The sequence below is a fragment of the Pyxicephalus adspersus genome, chromosome 6 (genome assembly GCF_032062135.1).
Source record: "Pyxicephalus adspersus chromosome 6, UCB_Pads_2.0, whole genome shotgun sequence".
NCBI lineage: Eukaryota > Metazoa > Chordata > Amphibia > Anura > Pyxicephalidae > Pyxicephalus > Pyxicephalus adspersus.
The window spans coordinates 86694972-86716945 of record NC_092863.1 but is presented as its reverse complement, the minus strand read 5'-3'; the positions used below and the strand labels follow the sequence as shown (position 1 = coordinate 86716945).

The 21974-nt window shown below is 35.5% G+C and overlaps 1 protein-coding gene across 1 annotated transcript in view; it reads right to left on the bottom strand.

The window, feature by feature from the left end:
• The window catches only part of DCC (DCC netrin 1 receptor), a 420583-nt gene that overhangs the window by 39519 nt on the left and 359090 nt on the right, over window positions 1–21974 (bottom strand). The window contains exons 16-20 of the mRNA XM_072413974.1: window positions 12288–12383; window positions 8521–8759; window positions 7767–7905; window positions 5658–5765; window positions 2195–2389 (exon numbers count right to left, since the gene is read on the bottom strand). Coding sequence (XP_072270075.1) covers window positions 2195–2389; window positions 5658–5765; window positions 7767–7905; window positions 8521–8759; window positions 12288–12383 — 777 coding nt within the window. The remainder of the gene's footprint in view (window positions 1–2194; window positions 2390–5657; window positions 5766–7766; window positions 7906–8520; window positions 8760–12287; window positions 12384–21974) is intronic.

The window sequence follows — 21974 nt, the reverse complement described above, 5'->3', positions numbered from 1 at the left end:
ATGCATAGCAATACACAAAATATAACGGCTCTGTTACCCATCCTAAGAAATAAGATTTATAGCTTTACAATTAGCGTTTTAATATTTGTGGATAAGGCAAGGCCACGGCTTTACTTTGTACATGTTATATTCAGGAAAAAAATTGTAAACCCAGGAACACACATGTGTCTGTCGCTACGCTTTCACAATATGTCGGAATATTTAATTAAATGTATAATTTAAAAGTTCAATCATTTGAATCTCTCCATGGAGCAAATGAAAGGGCATGCAAGTTTTTTGATGTTCAATTTAAAGTACACAGGAGCGCAGAAGGCGCTAGGTTCAGTTAAAGGGTTTGGGTGTCTTGGTCATGTTTTATGGATGCTCGCTCACCCACGTTTCAAAATTTCAGCCACAACAAATTTCCAATTTCATTCGTCCGCTCGCAGGGCTCAGAAATTGCCCAGAAATTAGCATTACTGAAAAAATGCTCCAGACTTCACAAGGTTTCATCACCTCAGATGTAGCAACAGCCCTCACCAGTAGTGATTGATTCTAATGAAAGTTTACACATTGTGCAAGGAGATGCCATCAAACATTTATGTCTCAGGGTTAGTTATGGTACGCATAGACAATTATTTCCCATAGCTGCAGATTGCGTTTCTTTTACTTTTTAATGGGTCAGTGCTTTTTAATATTCTCCTGGATAAATTAAAAATGAGACTGTTAAAACTAAAGCCATTTTGAACATTTTAGCTTTTATTTCTTTGGTAGTGCAGCCAAAGCTCAAGATGATATTTGACATTTTTACTGCGTTCTCTCTTTCCAAAATAAATCCTTTTTTATGGGTCCAAATATCTGCCATAGTTCTTAATTTTGTGGTGCAAATCTTTTCAATCCTGGACCAGATCCATTCCAGGTTTTTTGGATCACCCAGGTTCACTGATAAAAGTGTATTCTCTCCAGTCTTGGAGAGCTTTAATAAATTAGGCCCATAGTGTCCCATCATAGTGTCAATCATGTGGCTTTCTAAATGAACTGTATGGTGGCCGACTTCTCTCAACTGGCAGGTGAACTGGTTAGGATGTAGTAGCTAACTAGCTTTTTGTAGGATGTAATGGACATTTTCTACTATTCCCAAAGAGTTTTTCAGAGCACTGTTACCTATACATGTTATTGGCTGGTTAGTTTGTGCCTTTGTCAACATAAGCATCAAAAGAAATTTTTGCTCCAAGAAGGAGATAGTAGCTGAGCCAAAAGGCTTGAAGTATTTAAATTGAGTATGAGATTGTAATCTGCTATTTGTTGTCTTGACCTGTGTCTATATTATGATTTTTTCAACTAATTTTTCATTAGGTCTGCCTAAAAGCCTTCTGCCCTAATCCATATCTACATTACACATCGCATCAAACCCGGCCTGAACAAAGCAAACATTTTACAGAAAATGTATCTGTAAGACAGCTTCAGTATTTCAGAAGTGGGACAAACTTTTGGTCTACAATTTGGGTGCAGGTGGCAGCAAAACCTATTGCTCCTAACTCTTCTAGACAGAGTATTAACACTATTTATTTATTTTCTTGTATCTGTATAGCATCAATATATTACACAGGGCTTTACAAAGTCCATAGTCATATCACTAACTGTCCCTCAAAGAGGCTCATAATCTAATGTCCCTAACACAGTCATATGTCATTAACAAAGATTAAGGTCAATTTTGAGGGGAAGCATGTTTTGGAAAATAGGAGTAACCCAGAGGAGGTCATATATTTCCCTGGAGGAAATCCAAGCAAACATATGGAGAACATAGAAGGTCCTTGCAGATCGTGCCCTGTGCCCTAGCGCTGCCCAGCAAATTGTGCTGCCACTACCAATAAAAGCTATAATTTGCAAGCTTGCCTTAGCCTGGGCTAGATCTGTAAAAGAGGATATACGAGAAGGAGTTAAACTACTTCAATTTCACTGCAAAAGGGAAGGTGTTTAGTGATTTAAGGCCCTCATCTAATTAGCTTCTACCGTATATCTCAATGCTGTGTGAAATCTGAGCCCTTATCTAAAATTAGCATGAATGTTCATTCAGCTCTATGAGTGTCTAAGCCAGCAAATCTGCATTTGTTTTTTTGAATAGGACTATGCAAGTTTTTGACTTTCTGCAATGGCTTTACCCCTGTGGCCTAATGTGGGGGAATTAAAGAACAATCCATAAACCAGTTCCTACCTTTAGGTGTCCTGAAGGGTATTGGATCAGAGAGGGGTCCTAGGCCTTTGGCATTGCGAGCTTGAATTCGAAAATAATAAGCGGTGTCTAAACTGAGGTCAAGGATCTCGTGGGTTAGCCTGTCTCCGCTGATTGTCTCCATGACCCAGTCATCTATCTGAAGGTTTTTGTCCATAGTGTAGAACAGGATGTACGCTAAAGGTAAACAAAAGATATATATTGTGACAGTTTTAGGAAAACATTTTAAGCAGCCCATGAATTATTAATGCTTTCGAGTCTTGCATTATGTATTTGTAGGTACAGTATCAAAATCACAACAAATTATTTTTTCAGTATGGTAAGTGCCATTCTCCATCACTTCTCATTACTTTGAATCATGCAAGCTACAACCTCGTTGTTGAGTCCATACATGCCAGTTTTATTTTGGAATCTTAAAGAAAACCTTAATTGAGAGAAACCAGGAGGCTGCCCTGACCTTATGTCCGGGCAAATAAATAGAAACATGTATCCATTGATCTGCTAGAAATCAATCAACTTCCTACAATGTACAGAAATTTAGGAGCTTATTAGTTTTCTGGCAGGATAGACAGGTCTTTTTATGTATTTACAATGCAAATATTCACCCTCAGTTGCTGTTACTGTCACAACAAAACAATGAAAAATCTGTTTTTTAAATGTTTTCAGTCCTATAACTCTTATAGCTTATACCTGTCCTATAGAGCTACCAGAGCATCCATGGCATTGGTAAGCATATCCCTCATCTGTGCAAATAATTTGCTTTATTTGTCATTCAGACAAAATGTCAGCAGATTTTACGTCCAAAGTCTTTGACCAAGCACCTATCTAATGACAAACTCTCTGTGTGAAGAGACTACTCTACTGGATATAAACTTTGACACCTGACCATTTGTATACCCTAACATGTAGTTTGTGAAAATGCACAACCACGGACATCATTGTGTTTCATTCAGTATGTTACAGGTAATTTGTTGATACCAAGCTTGACCCGAGTTGACAAAGAGTCCAGAAAAACACCCTAATTGTGGGGACCTGCATCCATCATTCAGTGTAAGAGTAAAAATGATCTCTCTGGTGTCAGCATTAGGTGTGTTAAGTGCAAAAATTATTATCACCAAAGATCCTACAAAACTCTACAAAGAATTCTATTTTTCAATTCTACATTTAGCCAGTGTGATTTCTAAAAGAAAAAGAAGAAAGAAGAAACTTCCTTGATTTGGATTCAAAGTTGCCTTTTCTAACTGAGAAACTGGGTGGATGAAACAGCAGGTAGAATAGACCACTGCTGTGCAAATCAAATTATTTGGCAAGACAATGGTCAAACTAAAACATTTACATCCTTTATAGAAAAAATTAATGAAAAATAAATGGGAAATTGTTCTGACTACTAGTAAGACCAACGGTGACCAAAGGTTCTCACATAGAGATGGCAGATTATTTTTAAGTGACAAAAAGTAAGGGTCTAAGATTATGCCTCAATAAGGGGGTTAAGGTGAAAAGCCAAGAGGAGTGGTTAAGCTTTAGTTACCAGGAAGAAAGGAATTAAGGTTAGGAACAAAGAAAGTGGGTTAACTTCTGTGCCAGACTAGAAGGAGTTAAGGTTAAGCAAAAGAATGTATTTTAAACACAGGAAGTAGGGCACGATAGGGTAGGTTGTTTCATTAGAACACCCAGCCTGCCACTATATGGGAGCACAGAGAGGCCTGATTCCAATTAGCAGGGACACATACATTATTAAAGCGAGACTGCTGAAAAATGATCTGATCTGAAAAATCGGGCTGTCTACCAGTCATCTGCTTGAAAGTAGTAATACAAAACCTTAATTTCAGGAGCTATTAGTGACAGTTTTTCACCTACTACTATGGAGTAGGGTGAACCTATGGTTCTTTCTGACAGTCGGGGGGCAATAAAGCCACCTCCGGGAGCTGTCCTTCAAGCTTCCCATTTAGTTGTTTGTGCAATCAGCATCCTACCCCTGAAGATGGCAGCACAACCCATCTCTATATGGGTCACCTTCTATCAACAGCTGTGTCTCTTAATGAACAAAAGAGACATAAAAAGGATCCTCTTGTTTAAATTTCTATAAAAGTACAAAACTTTTGTAGATATTGTCGTTGAAATATCTCCAGGCGCCCACACAGTGCCTATTGTTGCATTGCTAAAATGTTTTCAAAGGCTGATAAAGAGCCTAGAACTGTGTAATTTTCCCCAGACATATTATCATGTTTATGCATTATGAGATTAAGTGGTGTTTGATTAAAGTCTTCTGGTAGAACAGAGCAACATCAGATCCTGTCTAGAATATCTCATGTACTTTAATGGTAAGTAGATTTTTACAATTCTAATAAAGGGTCTAGACGCATTATGGGAATGAGCATTGTATATGTCTGATGGTTAATATTGTATGTGTGACTATATCTTCACAATAGTGTCCATAAACGAAGTGATTATGTCCAGTCATTGAGTTTTATTCCTGCTGGTTCTGCTCTTTCAGACAGCAAAGGGTAAGAAGGGACACTACTGGCTCAGAAATTCTACTGCACTGAGTGTTATCCAGAAAAACCAACATGCATGTTGGAAGCACATGCAGTAAAACTGAAGTCTTCTAACTAAACTGACATTAAGTTTATAGGATATACTCTGTATATGGTTTATATCCTATTCACATCACTCACTGACTCCCTGCTGAGCCCACTAAAGTGTTGGATGGTGTTAAAACTTTTGAATGTGAATGGTACTGCCCCCAGCCAGGTGGCAATGTTTGGGCCATAACAATTGGCAATAACAATGTAGTGAGCACTGTCACATAGGTAGGTCAATTGTTCTTCCACGTCCATAAGCGTGTAACAGCAAAGACTCTGGTTAGGTAAGGAGGTGGTAAAAGGTGTGGGGGAGGAAGTTGGAGGTTGATATATAAAAAGACTCTTTTTCCTAAATGTGCAAAGTGATTATGTCTCCTAAAATCTTAAGATTTACATTTGCCCCTTATTTATCTGTGATAAGTTTGCCTGAGCTGAAAGACCCTCTAGGATCAGGCAGTAAACAGGGCTTCGGATATCAGAGGACCATTTGTCTGTGATTCTGGGATAATCTGTAAGAATTAATATTATTATTATTATTATTATTATTATTATTAATAATATTAATAATAATAATAAACAGTGTTGATATAGTGCTAACATATTATGCATGAACAAATAAAAAGCCAAAGTAATCAGAACAATCCATGAACAAGCATGAGAATATAACCTCATCCTCAATAATACTTTCTAATAACTTCAGGGGATTCATCCAACTTTGGGGCCCATTGTTACATGCACCAATGGTAAATAATTTGCAGCATGTACATAATTTTTTAGAAAATTTCCCTTTTTGCACCTACACACAAGACATAGGGAAGTAAAGGGTGAAAAAAATCCGCGGAGCAAGCAAATATATACGGTACCAGTAATCTTGCCGTTGGCTTCGATTGGTGGCTGCCAGCTGACTATAACAGCTCGAGGCTTCCTTTCCCTTGTGATAACTGTTAAGTCCTTCGGGGCAGATGTTGGAGCTTGAAGCGTGAATAAGAAAAAAAAATGAGTTGGCCAAGTAGGATGTATAAATTAACAGCACTACAATCCGGAAGCTGGTAGCATTTATGAACATTGTAGAGGGAATTATCAGGAAAAATCACACATGTAATTTTGACATCTTGACACTTTTGTGCCCCAGAGTTTTCTTTTACTAGTGCAGAAGATAAACTCTGACATGAAAGGAATAAATGTGTTGAATGTCTACAATAATATTTTTTTACCTTAATTATTTTACAGGAGAGGAGATAGAAATCTTGTATTATAGTTAAAATTCCGCAATAGCCAAATAGAAAAGAACCATATTTTAAACCCCCACCTAGGGACAGGGTCACCTAATTTAGTAGGCACTAAAATGTATAACAACTTGAAATAGTCTTCCCTGTATTTGGACATGTTTTACCTCTTTTTATATAAGTGTAAAACTGTCAGGATTATTTTAATGGCCAGTATGGTAAAATCAATGCCAATTTACAAAGATTACAGCACAGGTTATCATTCCTTAAAATACCACTAGCTTCAGGTTAGTGATTACTGTGCGTTTCAATAGATGGCAATTAGGGAAAGCAGAAAAAATAGCCAGTTGAGGTGGTGGTAAAATATCAATTTTGTTTTTATTTATCAAGCTGCAGGGACTTTAAAGTCCAATTGTAGTTTCTTAAAAAAAAATTTAGAATAAGGCTGCGCAAAAACTCTGATTTTGAAATATTATTATTATCATTTATTATGATTCAGCCTCAAGTACGGTAAAACAATTTTAGTCATGGAATTATGCCAAAGAAAAGGAGCATCGCTTCCATCATGGTAGTAGCAGTCTCTCTGCAGTGGTCCGGCTGCCGAGCCGGAGCTAGGGGATCTCCAGGATTTCTAAGCAGGGAGCATGAAAGTTGCTGATTGCATAGCTCTAACTCAGCAAATCACATGCTCCCCGGTGATTAGTGGGCTCTAAACCTAATGCAGGTGGAGAGAATGCCAAACCACTGCAGTGAGATTGCTGCCATAATGAAAAACAACAGTACACAAATAAACACAGTATATTTTTTAAAGAAATACAGCAAATTATTGCAATTATAAACCAGTAAGTTTACTTATTTTTTTTAAAAAAGAAAAGTAACATATATATTCCTCATACAAGCCTTTTGGGAATTCAAGGTTGAAAAAAAAAGCTGGTAAAAATGTACATATGAATTTGTTTTATATGGATGTTCTGTACATGGTGTACTGTGCTGCGCTCAGTCGGTAGCCAGGGGATGTGTCCCTAATCGGGGGGGCTGTTGCTAAAGTGGAGGACCTGACTGTGCTTACTGGCAGCAGTGTTTAGATATACAACTGCACTGAATCAGAAATCCTTCTATTTGTACTTTAATTAAGTATCTAACTGCTTGTAGTTTTATTATCTTCAGGGGCGTCAACCACATTAGCATGTTAGAGGAGCAGTGGGATTTAAGATGGTATTTAGCCAGGGGATTGCCAAGCCTCACTTTTTTCGGGAATGGGCATGCTTGCCCACTCTTATTTTACAAAGAATTTTTGGGTGGTCCGCCAGGGGCGCCCTGGCCAGAGCCAGGGACCACATCTCCCGTATGGAATTGCAAGCTCAGGGCAATGGGCAGGTCGTCTCTCTGAACACAATCCGCTCACTCTCCCATCGCAGGGTCAGACCTGTGATGGGAGAGTGGGCGGGTTCTGGTATCATGACATCACTCTGGGGGAAGTTTCATCCCCTTTGAGTGACACATAGGCAGGGGTGTAGTGTGGCGGGCACATTTACAAAACAACGATGCACATGAACGCTTACCATGAATAGTACCGTGCCCCCTTTTCTTTTTTTACAACTACACCCCTGGTAGCAACAGAAATGGGAGCAAGGTTTTGCCACTGAAGTCTTCAAGAGACATAAGAAGCTTGTAGGTAAACTACACTAGGCAAGGTGATTTTTTCCTGCAACTCCATTGATGTTTTAGTAATATATTTGCTTTTACCTGTCTCATAAGTTGTGGCATGCGCGGTCATACTCCATGTGCTCGATCGTCTTCCTTTTGTGACCATGACTGAAAACTCATACATTGTGTTTGGCTTGAGACCGGTGACAGTGTGGCTTAAAGATGTTGTATCAGCAGACTTATAGAAGAAGAAAAGACCATCAGTACATTCAAGTTTTAAAATGCTAAATTAAAAGCTTAGGAAATAGATAAAGGGTTAAATAAATGGATATATGTTTATTGTTTTATTTTATGCTATCTTGATAACTGAGATGTTATGAATATAAAGTTAAAATGAATGTTGCAGAAATAAGATGAGGTTTATAGTCATTTATTATTTAAAACACCTACACTAAAAAAAACTAAACCCTTCATCACTATGTATGCATTCTTCTCTTCATTAGTACCAAGTATTAAATGTCCCCAAGAATTAATAAAACGATACCATCAAACCATTAATTTACCCTAAAAAGTAATATAACCTTGTCTAAAAACCAATAACCTCAAAATTGTAATAGCATCATTTATAAATAATATCAAATCTTTCAGGTCATGTATGTAGGTGACTTTAGTTTAATGAATCAGTTTAATCTGAGCTGACCTCTATCAATCCTGCTCGCTTTGCGTGTGATTGGGTACTCTTTTCAAACTGAAAATTAACTTTGAAAAGAGAACATGTTCTACTCATTCAGTAAATCATCCTCAATATTGTTGGTGTTATACCCTATAACACCGAAACATGAAAAGAAATTACCTTGTATTTTGAACTGGTCGAGTAGCTGGTTCTCCATCGTATGGTGTAGAAACGAACCTCTGTTGTCTTCTGGTTCTTTTGGACAGAGTTATCCGCCCAGCTGACCCTCACGGCATCATGAGTTAGCGCGACAGCCTGAACACCTACTGGTGGGAGCATGGGGGTGGACATTTCTGGGACGGAGGTGGGGAAATCATCAATAAAAGGATAAAACTCAATTTCTGAGGGATCCAGGGGGTCTGGATAATCATGCATCAAATTAAAATAAAAGTTATACAGCAAAAAATAACACAATGGGTTTAATGAAGAAAAGGTGTGAGAGGGAAAAAAAGAAATAAAAATTATTTATAGTTTATATTATTTATAGTTTTATATTTTTGTAATTCTCTAGTTTGAGCGATATAATATCATTATATATTGTTTTTGTGATAGTGTATTAGCAATATATAATGATATCTTTATGTATCTACCTATTCTCTTCTCCATCTAATAAAATACAAGTTTGCTTTTTAGGATGGTAGATTAGATCTATCAACTAATTTAAATTGCTTTTAGCTGTAATTTAAGATTTAACAATCCTGTACAAGGAATATTGCATTAGGATTATATAATTAAATTCAATATAACAATGAAAAAAGAAACAATTGCAACATGCAAGAGGTAGGCTAAAGCACATATTGAAATAAGAATATATAAATATATATATATATATATATATATATATAGTCTGAAATATGTATTATTGCCTAATTCAGACAATATATATATATATTTAAAAAAAAAATTCGATTGACCTATTACTGTAGATATCATTGAATGTGTATTGAAAAATAAAATACTACTCTACGCATGATTTCATACAGATACTAACCTATTAATATACAATTTAAACAAAATGCTGGCAAGCTCGAGATTATGGAAAGTGCTGCTAATCCAAAAGAATTGTAGGGCTTTCAAAGACTCCTACTACTGTGGTTTGGGATAGACAAAATAGAAGGCTCCTACTAGTGTGGTCTTGGTATTTACTAAATAGAAGGTAGATACAACTGTGGTCTTAGGATAAACTGAATAGAAGGCTCCAAATACTGTGTTATTGAGATAGATTTATTAGAAGGCCTCTACTACTGTGGCTGGAATGTGAATGAGAATATAGGGTTTCAGTTCATCCACTGATACCATTATGGATTACCAAGCAAAGCGGCAAGAGCTGGCATAGCCATGGAGAAGCTACAATGTCTGAAGGGGATGAACCTAGTTAGCTTGCATTTATTTCTCTTCCTGAAGCACTGAAAGCATTACCTTCTCTGTTGCTGGGGTCATATATTATTTAAATAGTGGTACAGTAGGTGACAGTGTTACCGTACATCATGGTGCCTAGTCAACTTCTATTACTGGGTTTAGTAAGCTGATTTGGGCTTCAATCCCTGGCCTTCTGACTTTTTCCAGTGTACCCAGATTAAGTTGTTGAATTGGAGAATCAAAGACAGGTCTCTAGTTGTAACTACTCGTATTATCGTCACCCGTCACCAATGATTTTTAACTGATGAGGTTAAAAGTAACCTAACATTTTGACTTTAGATATAATTTAAAAAACTATGATATATCCTACATATTTTCATTTGCCACAGAAATTATTAATTTCTTCAAAATAAAATAATCTCTTAATAAATATCAAATAAAATAGGATCTTATTCCCATTTGGTATACAATGATTGTCAGTTGTTGCTGAAAAGTGAACTTTCACAACTTTTATCAATCCTTAAAGTAACTGGTTCACAACTTTGGATAACTGTAAGGTCAACCCAGCCTGCAATGCTGAACTGTAATGACACGCATAAGTAATCCTAAATGATAGATGTGTGGCCATGAATAACAGGTTCTATCTGAAGGAGCACAACTATCATTCATAGACCTTGTGTCTCTCAATTGAACTTAACCTCGGAATGAAATACAGATTTTTTCCAACTGTCTCTAGAGTAATAAAAAAAAGATTGAGTTGCAGAAAAAAAAAAGAAAAAAAAGTGGATAAAACAACAAATAATAACATAAAACATGAATTTATAAATAGCAATGTCCCCTGGTTCAAATTTTATTTGTGCTTTTTTGAAAAAAAAATGTATTATAATTATTTCATTTAATTTAGCCAGCCCTCTATCTTGTTTATTAAAGAAAGCATGGATTTTATATGTATTGATTTTTGATTCACAATATTTTTAGTACAACTGTCTTCAAAAAACAAGCAACATATATTATAATATTTTACAATGAAATATAAATTACATATTGATTCAACCCAGTTGTTGAGACAGTGTACAACAGAAAGGTAAAGCTGTAGTTCCTGGTTTATTCCTTTTGGGAATACTTCACGAAAGATCGACACCATTAAATTTTTGCTTGCTGTGCTACTTCTTGAATTTGATTTGATTGGAATATTCTTCACAGTTCCCTTTTGAATTTTTTTTTGCTCTCACAGACATACATCAATGTGAAACTTCAGAATATTGCATCAAAAGAAAACAGCCAAGAATGTCACACTCAAGATGTATTTATCCCCAATAAAAGATTTTTTGGGTAAAATCATCGGCATACACACTAATAAACTCAACTATGTTCTAGAAGTTTAATTAATATATAGTAAGTGTATGTATGTAGTTTTTTTTTTCTAACTTTCAGGATTCAGAAGCAGGGTGTAGGTATTATACTTCAAGTATTGTGGGACGAATGTGCTAACGCTTAACAGTATGTGCGAAATACTGGGAACACATACAAGGTGTGGTAACTTTTTTTGCAGAATTTGATATAGTTGGAAAAAAGATGCAGTAGAACCTCAGTTATCCAGCACCCACGGGAAATGGACGATTCCAGGTAAGTGTAGTTTCCGGATAACTGAGGTTTTCTTTTTTCAGCCAATCGGCACTAGACTTGAATGTGGAGACTTGTCCCCATTCCCTGAATGCTGAATTCCCTGAGTGCTGAATTAGTGATATTTTTAAGGCTTAATCCACACAGACTGTTTCCTCAGCGTTTAACCTGGGCATTTAAAAGAAAACAGCGTTTAACCTGGCCTGTAAAGGAAACACATCCTGCAGCTTTTGGATGATTTAAAATGCCCATAAATGCTCATAAAAGACAGCCAAATGCCCCAAAACACCTTCCAAATATCCAAAATTGTCCAAACCCCCCTCATGTCCAAACTATGAGTGAAACTTTAAGTGTTTTTGGACACCTTTAAGTGTTTTTTGGGCATTTTGGAACATTTGGGAGATGTTTACCCTTTTGTTTGGCTTCCTTCTGGCACTCTTGCTTGGCACATTTAAAACATTAAAATAAAATCAATGTAGACTTAGCCTAATAGTATTTATATTGTGCCTGCTGAACCCTATTAAAAATTTGTTATAACTTGCATCAAGTTATAACATTAGTAAATAACAATATCATACATATAAAAAAAGTACAAAAATCCAAGGCATAAAAATGAGCCAACTCATGTATAAATATATATTTTTTCAAAGCAAATGAAATGACTAACATTTACATTCTATGAAAAAATTAGTGTGTTATTAAAGTCAAAGTAGCTTTCCTAGAAAATATTTTGCTTTTACATTACATACAGAACATTAATGTTAATCACCTTAATTATAAAGCATTATGCCACAGTAGTTTATTCCTTTACACTTGCCTGTTCATTTTCTGCAATTATAATCTCCTTGAATAAAATAAACATATGGACAAAAATAAAATAATAGCAAGGAAGCCTTTCAACCTACCAGTTTGAGATCGGGTTGTTGCACTTTCATAAAGAGGAACGCCCTCGCCGGCATTATTGAAAGCTTTCAGAGAAATGACATAATGGGAGCTTGGTTCTGCAGGAACAACAAAAACAATATTACAGGTAAGTACTTATAATGTATAATATCCTATAATATAATTTTTTTTTAAATTTAAAATAGGTCATTAATGAAAGCAAATAAAGTGCACATAAGCTCCTGATTGATGTTCATATACATTTTTGTTTTTAGAGAAATACTTTGCTGTTATGCTTTGCACCTTCAATAATCTTCAGAATTAGAAAGCCATCAAATGCTACATCTACTGCCTATGGGGCTAATGGGAGTAAAAAAATGCATGCATAAAATAAGAATGATTACAAATTCGAAATGATGGGTGGGCCCTTACTTTGCAAAGAGTGTCCGGGGGTCCTTCTCTAAAAGAAGGACCCCGCTGGGGGGGGGGGCACCAGGCAGGGTCGCAGACCATGTCTACTGTATGAATTTGCAGGTTTAGGGCAATGAGGGGGTTGTCTCTCTGAACACAACCCACCTTCTCTCCCATCGCAGGTCTTAACCGGCGTGGACGGGTTCTGATATTATGAAGTCCCTCTGGAGGAGGTTTATTCCCCTTTGAGTGACACATAGGCAGGGGTGTAGTGGGGTGGGGAACGTTTACATAACAATGATGAGCACGCTCGCCATGGATAGTACCATGCCCCCTGTTCTTTTTTAAGACTACACTCCTGATCAGGCTCATCATCTTCTATCTTCTATCCTCTGTTTACTGATAAAAGTGTATCCTCTCCAGCCTTGGAGAGTTTTATTATATCAGGCTCCCTTGTGTTCAATAACACAGAAGTCATATAAAGTTGTCTGGATGCCATTGGGGGCAGATACATATTTGTTTTCATTTGTTTAATAATCCTGCACCAGCTTATATTTGGGTTGTGGACCCTGAGTTAATCAGCAAGCATAATGTTATCTTATCATTTAAACATACAAATATACATGTAAATATGGGAAGATACTGATGTCACAAAATAAAGCTAATTAACAATTTTAGAAAGCTAATAAGCAACTAATATGCGGTTCAGAATTTGATTACTGGCACCACATCTTATTTAGGACAGCAAAGGCTAATCTATTGCAATATTGGAGCTATGTTTGCATTTTCTTTGTTGGTACTGCACATTAACCAGGTAACATATCAAATAGGAAGTGGAATTGATTTGATTTCCAGGGGTTTATATTTGGTGGGACTGATGCATGGACCATGAAGCTGAGATCTTGAACTCATCATTATTGCTTTAAAGCAAATAAAGTAAAATTGCATATCCATATTCATTAATATTATCCTGTTTAATGTGATCATTGTAGGTACCTCTAATAACCTGACATCAGTTGTGCTTAGACTGTGGAGGAAGCAACAGAAAAAGCCAATCAGTTGCTGTCCTGTAAAGAGGAATCTAATAGAAAGTAAGGAAAGAATGACCTTATCAGTCTACTGCTTCTCCCTTTGCTGTCAAGTCATAGGCTGCAAGGACAAGACCTGTATGCTAATGAACTGAACAGAACTGTCCAAAATAAGGTATCTTACTCTGCCTGGATAGGACCGTGTTGTGTTCTTTGGCAGATAAATCATCTCTCGTATATGTCATTTCATGTGTGTATGGACTGTCTATGGATTTATGCAGTTTAGTTTTTAGGGTGACAGTAACTTAAATCTCTTATTCTTTGAGAGCATTGTCTCACCATTAGCTGTCCTGCACAGTTCCTCTCACATATCAGTATGACTCATAATACCTGAATCACAAGGAGGCCATTGACTTTGCAGAGGTCACAGCCATGTGCTTTGGAGTTGTGGTTTTCTGGTTCATAACCCAATGATAATGACCCTTATCCTCCCTCAGTTATGCTTTCTTGCAGAGCATCATAATTACTATTAATCCCTTTAGTGCATAGCAAACCCATAATGCATTGCAAATGACGCTTCTTCCAGATATGAAGGGGTTTAATTGCCAAGACCTTCCTGGGAGATTACTGAATAATTGATTAGCTCATTGTGAATATCATTAGGACTTCAGCCAAATGAATTAATAAACAATAGGGACTTGATGTGAAGTGTTGCTCGATCCTCTTTGGATTTAAAATTCATATTCATGATGACAGAACAATTTAAAGTATTTCTTTAGTTGTAATGAAATTGTTGGTTGGAAATTATATTTATAATGATGCAATATTTTATGTGGAAATATGAATGGATAATGCTTTAGAGTAATAATCAATGCAAAAATTACTCATCCTTTTTATCTCAAGTGTGAGGTATTTGTTATTCTGCCAAAGAGCTCACGTGCTTCTAGGTGATGTTGATGTGAGTTTTTTAAGTGTATAACCTACCTATGAAATGGTTGACATATATGAAACTGCACAAATTAAAAATGTTGTTAAAACTGATGTTAATATTATTTAATTTATTATAAATATATTTTTGAATTGGTTTAAAGCTAGTCTACTAGTCTCCAAGTTTATAAAATTTGCAAAAATAAAATGGCCTTCATCTGGGATTAGGAGCAGGCATGTACGGCTCCTATTTATAAAGCAGGGAATCAGACATTCCAGGTGAAGAATTGATTACTGCCTTTAAAATACATAGACCTGAAAGATTCTTCATCAAGGAATTTCAAGAGAATGTCTGAGTACCTGCTTTAAAAATAGAGCCCTTGCTGGCAATATCCTAAATGTATAGCAGGGACAAGGTGGCCTTGTTTGGCTGAATATGGAGGGTTAAAAGGAAATCTAAGGTACAACAGAGTTCTTCTTAAACTTTGCTATAAAACTTTTCTCATTTCTCAAGTAAAATGTCTACCTTCCTGACCAGCTTTTGACACAAGAACATGTCCAGAACAGTTAAAAAGAGCTTCCTTAATATTCAGGAGTCATTTAAAAAGAGTTTGCAGCCATTAAAAACCACAAATGTAGCTAATTTCCACAATTAAAATGATTTTAGTGAGAGTGACATTTTACCAAAACAACAGTTTCCCCTTAATTTTAATGAATTTTCACTATATTTGGTCTGAAAACGTTGATTCAGATCAAGGTTTCCAGTGCAAATTAAGTGTAAGGTTAGGTGTTCAGAGATATGTTCTGGAGTAAAGGCTTCAGTGGTACGTTTAGGGGTAGGTAAAAAGGTATGCTGAAGTTGACGTGTTAGGTTAAGGTTTAATGTTAAGGGACCTGGGCTAAAAATTCAGTGGTAAGTCCAAGGGGGAGGTAAGGGTTTGTTGGTTTAATTTTTTAGCTATTATTGGAGTTTCTGAGCTATTTAGGGGTGAGGGCATGCAGGGACAAGTAATAGGTTTCGACATATGGCAACAAGGGTACCTGTTGGATCCTGGCAACTGGCACCTTGACAGCCATTCAGCTGCTTACACCTATACATTCCTCTCTGGGGTCCATTTTTGAAACCTCTGTTACAGTCCTCTTGATGTTCAAAACTTAAGCCTTTTTTCTTTTGCTTTATGTGTTTCTTTTGCTTTAGGTGGCATGTCAGTTGAATACCACTAATTGGCACCTACTGTCACCAACTGGACATTTGACAGCAGATGGCAGTGATCAGTACTGAACTGGCTCACCCATTCATTCTCTATAGTGATTCTGTAGGTAAGATGGTATACCTATAAGGCATCTCACCTGAAGAAGCTGTTCAGGTGAGATGCTTCATTCTGAACTTGGTTTTTGCTTTTTCCATCCCAAACACTAATTCCAGAGTTCTTATCTATGGAAGCTAATGTACGTAAGTTCTTTATAGTATTGTACCTACTATTAGTACTACTATAAGTTCTAAGGCTAGGTAGCAATTAAGAGCAAACTGTGACATCATCTGTAATTTTGAAGCATTTTATTAAAAAAAAGCCCAATAAGAGAAAATATTTCTCATCCCAGACTGTATTAAAATGTTACATTTAATAAAAACTAATCATTTTACACTATTTAGAATTTTATTAAATCTCACTTATTTAAACTTCCTCCTCCAGCATAACCTTTCATTTCATTATGTCCTTGTCTGTATTAAAAACAAACACAGAATTCAATTTTTTCCATGCTATCTGAAATGAGAAGATGAAATGGAAACATAATCTTACATTTCTTTAATTAAGTCAAATAATCAACCTAAACCCAACAGCAAGGGCATAACGTGAGTTTTACCTTCCTTATTGATGGCTGCTAAATATTGTCAGAATATGGAATATCTTTGTTTGCCCTTGATAAGAGTACTGCCGCGGTGGACATTTTAATTTATCATTAGCAGTAGATTGGAAATTTCCTATCTTTTCTTGAAAATTAAGTATACAGTTTATAATGTAAGCTGTGAAAATGTTAATGAATTAGTTCATTACTACCTCATTAACACAGGATGTATTTGTAAATGCAAGACAAGCTAATATTCCCAGGGATATACTTGGGGTTTTCATGGTGGTGCCGAAAAAGCAGACAGTATGGGGAGCACTGAGGCAAAAAAGCCTGCATTTTGAACCCCCAGAGTCCACATATGTTCACACCACAGCCAATTCATTATAGAATTTGATGGCCAAACAGTAAAGCTGCAGATGTTACAATTTTTAGGGTTGAGAACCCACAAATATATGTATATGTTTATGGAAACAAGTCTTACACCAACAATGTGAGATCAGTTCAGGTGGGTGAGTGAATCTGTCAGAATACTATTGGGATAGAATTACTTAACATTTCTTAGCAAAATTAACTACCAATCTGCAAAGAATTTTCACTTAGCTTAGTGAATAAAGTAAAGATCTGCTCCATTTATCCATACAATCAAGGTGAAGCAAATTCATGCTTTCTTACATTTTCTTACATTGTGTTGAGTATTTATTGCAAAACAAATTTTTCAAAGCATTCACTAAGCTAAATAAGAATTCCCTTGCAAAGTAATATTTCACTAAGTGCACATCCTAAACTGCTTTAGTAAATAAAACCCATTATAACAGCTAGCAAAATATGTATGTTCAATAGCAACCCCGAAAGGAGCTATACAACGTCACTTCTGATTTGCAGCTTTTACACAGCTGGAATACCAATTGGGTTTTGATGAGTCACTGGAGATGTATTGCTTGGGAACACATTGAAAAAAAGATTTCTGAGCTGGGTTGTAAATATACTGCTTTCATCCCAAACTCCCAGAAATTATTAAAAAGAGTTGACATTTGGTTGTTTGACTGCAGCCTTATCCATTTCCTTTGTTACTAAATAATTTGGGTAAAAAAAGACATATTAATCAGGTACTGCCAAATTTATATATATATATATATATATATATATATATATATATATATATATAAATATATATATATCAGTACCCCAATCACATTGTGCGGTTGCAGGAAAAATTGTCTCATCGATCCCTGAAGAAAATTTCTCTTTCTGTGTTCTCAGTAACAATTTATATGTTAACAATTTATATATCGTGTTAAAATGCATATGTTTAGGTCTGATCATTTTCTAGCAAAAGTTTTATGATGAAATAAGAAACTTAACAGGAAGTTTGTTTATTGAACATCCTTCCAAGATACTATAGTGGTAATTGTTAATTGTTTTAGTTTATACAATTTGATCAATTGATCTTGTTTATGTTGATCAGTTTTCACTCTCTCTGTTTCCCTAGTTTGTACACTATATAACCAAGAGTGGGAAAGAATGGGAAAAAGATTTGCCTACCGAAATTAGTTGTTTTATATATAAAATATATATATATATATATATATATATATATATAAATATATACATATAAATATATAGATATATACACATCTTATTGTCATTGAAACTTAGTAGGTAATTGCCTGAAAAGGCAGACCTGGAGCATTACAACGGTACAGGGGAGGAGGAGTATATTTTACTGTCCTAATAATAGTCTTAGCTATTGAGCTCTGTAGACAAATGTTTTTTTAACTGTATTTCTATTGATAATTATATTAAAGAAAATGTCTATAAATGGCCATTCATTCAATTTAAAATAAAGTCTAACACAAGACAGATTATACACAATAAATCTTGAAATCACTGGCTGTGTAAAGCAGCAGAATTGAGCACTTAGCCACCATGGTGCTACTTTGGTTAAAGATAAAAAAAATGACAAATGTACATTAAAATATTGTACCATTGTTGAAGCCAAAGCTATGGAAAAGCATCAAGCCCTCTGCCACCCTTGACAATGAATGAGAACTTGGCTCATTTTTATCCAAAGGAGAAAGAAAATCTCAGAGGACCCAGACACAGGTGAGAGACTGAGCTAAAGATGATTGCTATCCTTTCATTTAGGATTTCAATACAGTTTAAGGTCAATGCATAATGTGAAGTATCACAAGATTCCTGGCTTTGCTCACCATTTCTAGAGAAAAGAATGTAAAGTCATTGTGCTACAGAGAAATTATTTTAAAGTAAAAGGAAATGAAAGGGAAAGGACTGTGTTGGATATATCATTTTTATCTGTGGAATTTACTTCTTGGATATTGAATATATTTTGTGACCAGAGGTCATTATTGCCTGAAAACTGTCCCTTGTAGTAGAGTCAGTGTGCACCAGTTAACTACTTGTATACTAAATTGTATACCTGGCATTTTTAAATCAGTAAACAGTATAATTGAAGACATTTGTTGGAGAGCCCTAGCACTGACCCAGTAAGGAGTGTGCTGGACGTTTGCAGAGAAACCACACAGAGAACATGAACTGTCTTCACGTTACAAGTATGTAACATGAACATCAACATGTTGTGGTTGTTTTTACAAATAACAAACTTAAAGACTTTCGCACCTTTTGTTTTGGTGCACGAATAATGTATGTAGTGGATTTAAATTGGAAGTGTTATTAGACTTTAGGGACCTATAATTTTGTCAGTAATAAAAAGAAACAAAAAGTGCTTTATTCTTTGATTATGAACTGAAAAGTGTATACGCATTTAAACAGAATGATATAATAAAAAATCTAATTGCAACAAATGTTTTTATTTTTAATACTGTAATTATATTAGATAATTACAATATTGAACAAATGAACACTATTATCCTTAGGTTGCAGTGACATCTGCATGCTAATGATTTTGATTACTTTGCAGGTGAAGTCTCCAACCTGCATGTAATTACTATATTATGGTTGATGAACTGAGATGAAATGAATTGAGAACAGGAGCTTCTAGTGGCAAATGCCAGTAGATGGCTCCCAAAAGAAGGATGTTTAGCATATTCCCTATTTTGAAGTGTTTACCTCCTAACTTTTTGTTACCAAACATATATAAAAAGTGGACATGTTTACTTACATACATGGTTCATGTAACAGAAGAATCATGGACAAAGCACTTAGGCTGCAAAACAAAACTCCCAACTTGTTTTCTCACAGCAGTTTTCAAACTACACATAACACAGTATAATTCAATATCTGATTTACTGATAGCCACTGCAAAAAAAACCTTGAAAACTAAACTGGAAACGTATATGTGAAATACAGTCATGGATCCGTTTCAGCACAGGAACTACACAATCTTATTTAGTAATAACTTTATGCATAAGTTTGCCTAATTGTTTTCAAGTTCCTTTTCAATTTACAGAACAATTGTTAAAAATGTGCATGTACTTTTACATGTTTTGTAGTACATTGATGGGTAAGTGTAAAATATAACATATGGCAGTGTCAGTGCTATCTTGGTAAACAAAGGGAGCCATATGGAGCTTGGAGTAAAAGAAGGACTTCAGGCAGATATAAAAAAACACAGTTCTGGAAGTTTAAAAACTAAATGCATTGTTACATATAAACTAAAAAAAGTTCCACATTCTGTCCTTTATTTAGGTGTCTCAAACTGATCTCAAATGCAGATGAAGGCACCTGAAAGCAATCTGCCTCCCCCCATTGTCACACCTTCCTTCATACAACTGTTTATAGCTATTTTATTTTATTTATTTATAGCTATAACTTGCAGCCATATGTGTGACACCCTTGTAATGTTGTGATTGTGCCCCCCACCTTTCCTTTTTCACATCATTATTCCACCCAGAATCCTCATTATCTACTCTAATTATTGGCTTATTGATTTTTTCCAAAAGTCTCCACTTGTTAGGAATAAAATCATCACTTGAAAAGAAGTTTCATTTTTGGCAAGGAGATGCCTATGACATGCAGGGAGGGAGCTCTGTTCGGGAATTGACACCCCTGTAAAAGAAAAATTTTGCTAGCAAGTTCGGAGGCACTTTGCAAGTATATCCAATTATTATAGCATAATACAATTGTACACAATACATTTATTTTTCTGTGTTTTAGGACATTTTTTTTTAATATTTGAAATTATGTTATTATTGCCAAGTGTGACTTTTCATTTTCTTGGCTTTAATAATTAAACCCATGTTCTACAATGCTAATTATGTTTCATTAAAACATACAAAAACAAGAACTGGATACAGCATGGTGGAATATTTGTGATTATTTAACACTTAGTCCGGGTTTAATTACCCCTTTTGTCATTTACAGTGCTAGAGACCTTAGATTGTAAGCTCTTTTGGTAGACTGTTGCTTCAACATTCTCTGTAAAGCCGGGTTGAATATGTCAGCACCATATAAATCACTGAAAAATAAACAGTTTTTCATCAAGCACATGAAAGAAAATCAAATCCTTGGAGTGGAACAAGCTAAATAAAGAAGTTTGTTGAGAAAGTTCAACTGTGTACGTCAAGCTCGTAAGATTGACATATGGTCCCATTATAACCCAATACACCCTACAAAACATCTTACATGGGAGCTCAATGACTGATAGATGAGGTCTGACATACTTTCGTTTCTTTATGCCTCTGAAAAACTCATCACATTGATAATGACCAGGCAGAAGCCGCAGCAGTCGTGGGTTATCTATTGCTTGTCTGCCAAATGCCAACTCAGAATCATCTAATAAAATTATCATTATGCTGAAGGAACAGAAAGGTAGAGGGCATTGTCACTGCCTGTCTGCGACCACATTTAAAGGGAAATGGCCGCTAATATCATGCGGATTGCAATCAATATAAAAGAACCATAATTGAGATATAACCTCTTGTTAGATTTCCTTGATGTGTCCATGATAGGAACACTTATTCTTTCTATTTGGACTGTGGTCATTACGACAAAATGTGATGGTACATCTAAAATTTTATAGTTACCAACATTATAAGTGAGCGCAAAGGATGGTGAGATTCCAGAATATTTTCCTAAAAGGGTTTTTTACATCGATTTTGGGATTTTCTGTTAGTAAACACTTTAGTTTACTAAAATGATGTGACATAACACAGATCATTTACTAGCCATTAGCCTGGACCAAAGTGACAAAAATATATGAATAAAAAAATGTGAGTAAAAATATATGATGTGGTTGGAGAAATGTACTCAAATAATACATGATAGAATAAAACATTCCCCAGGCTGCAGAAAACAAAATAATTGTTGTATAGTTTATTCTATATTATATTTTGATTACATTGCACTACTTCCTGCGCTATTACACAGTGAAGAGTAGTGATGCCCTGCACTTACAGTATGTCCTCTGTCTTCTGTGTTACTTGATTCTAGGTATCAACCACCTTTGAAGACTGTGAACATCTAGTGATGAAAGTCCAGCAGTGCAGGTTACATTGCTGTATCAAGGTGAGTATA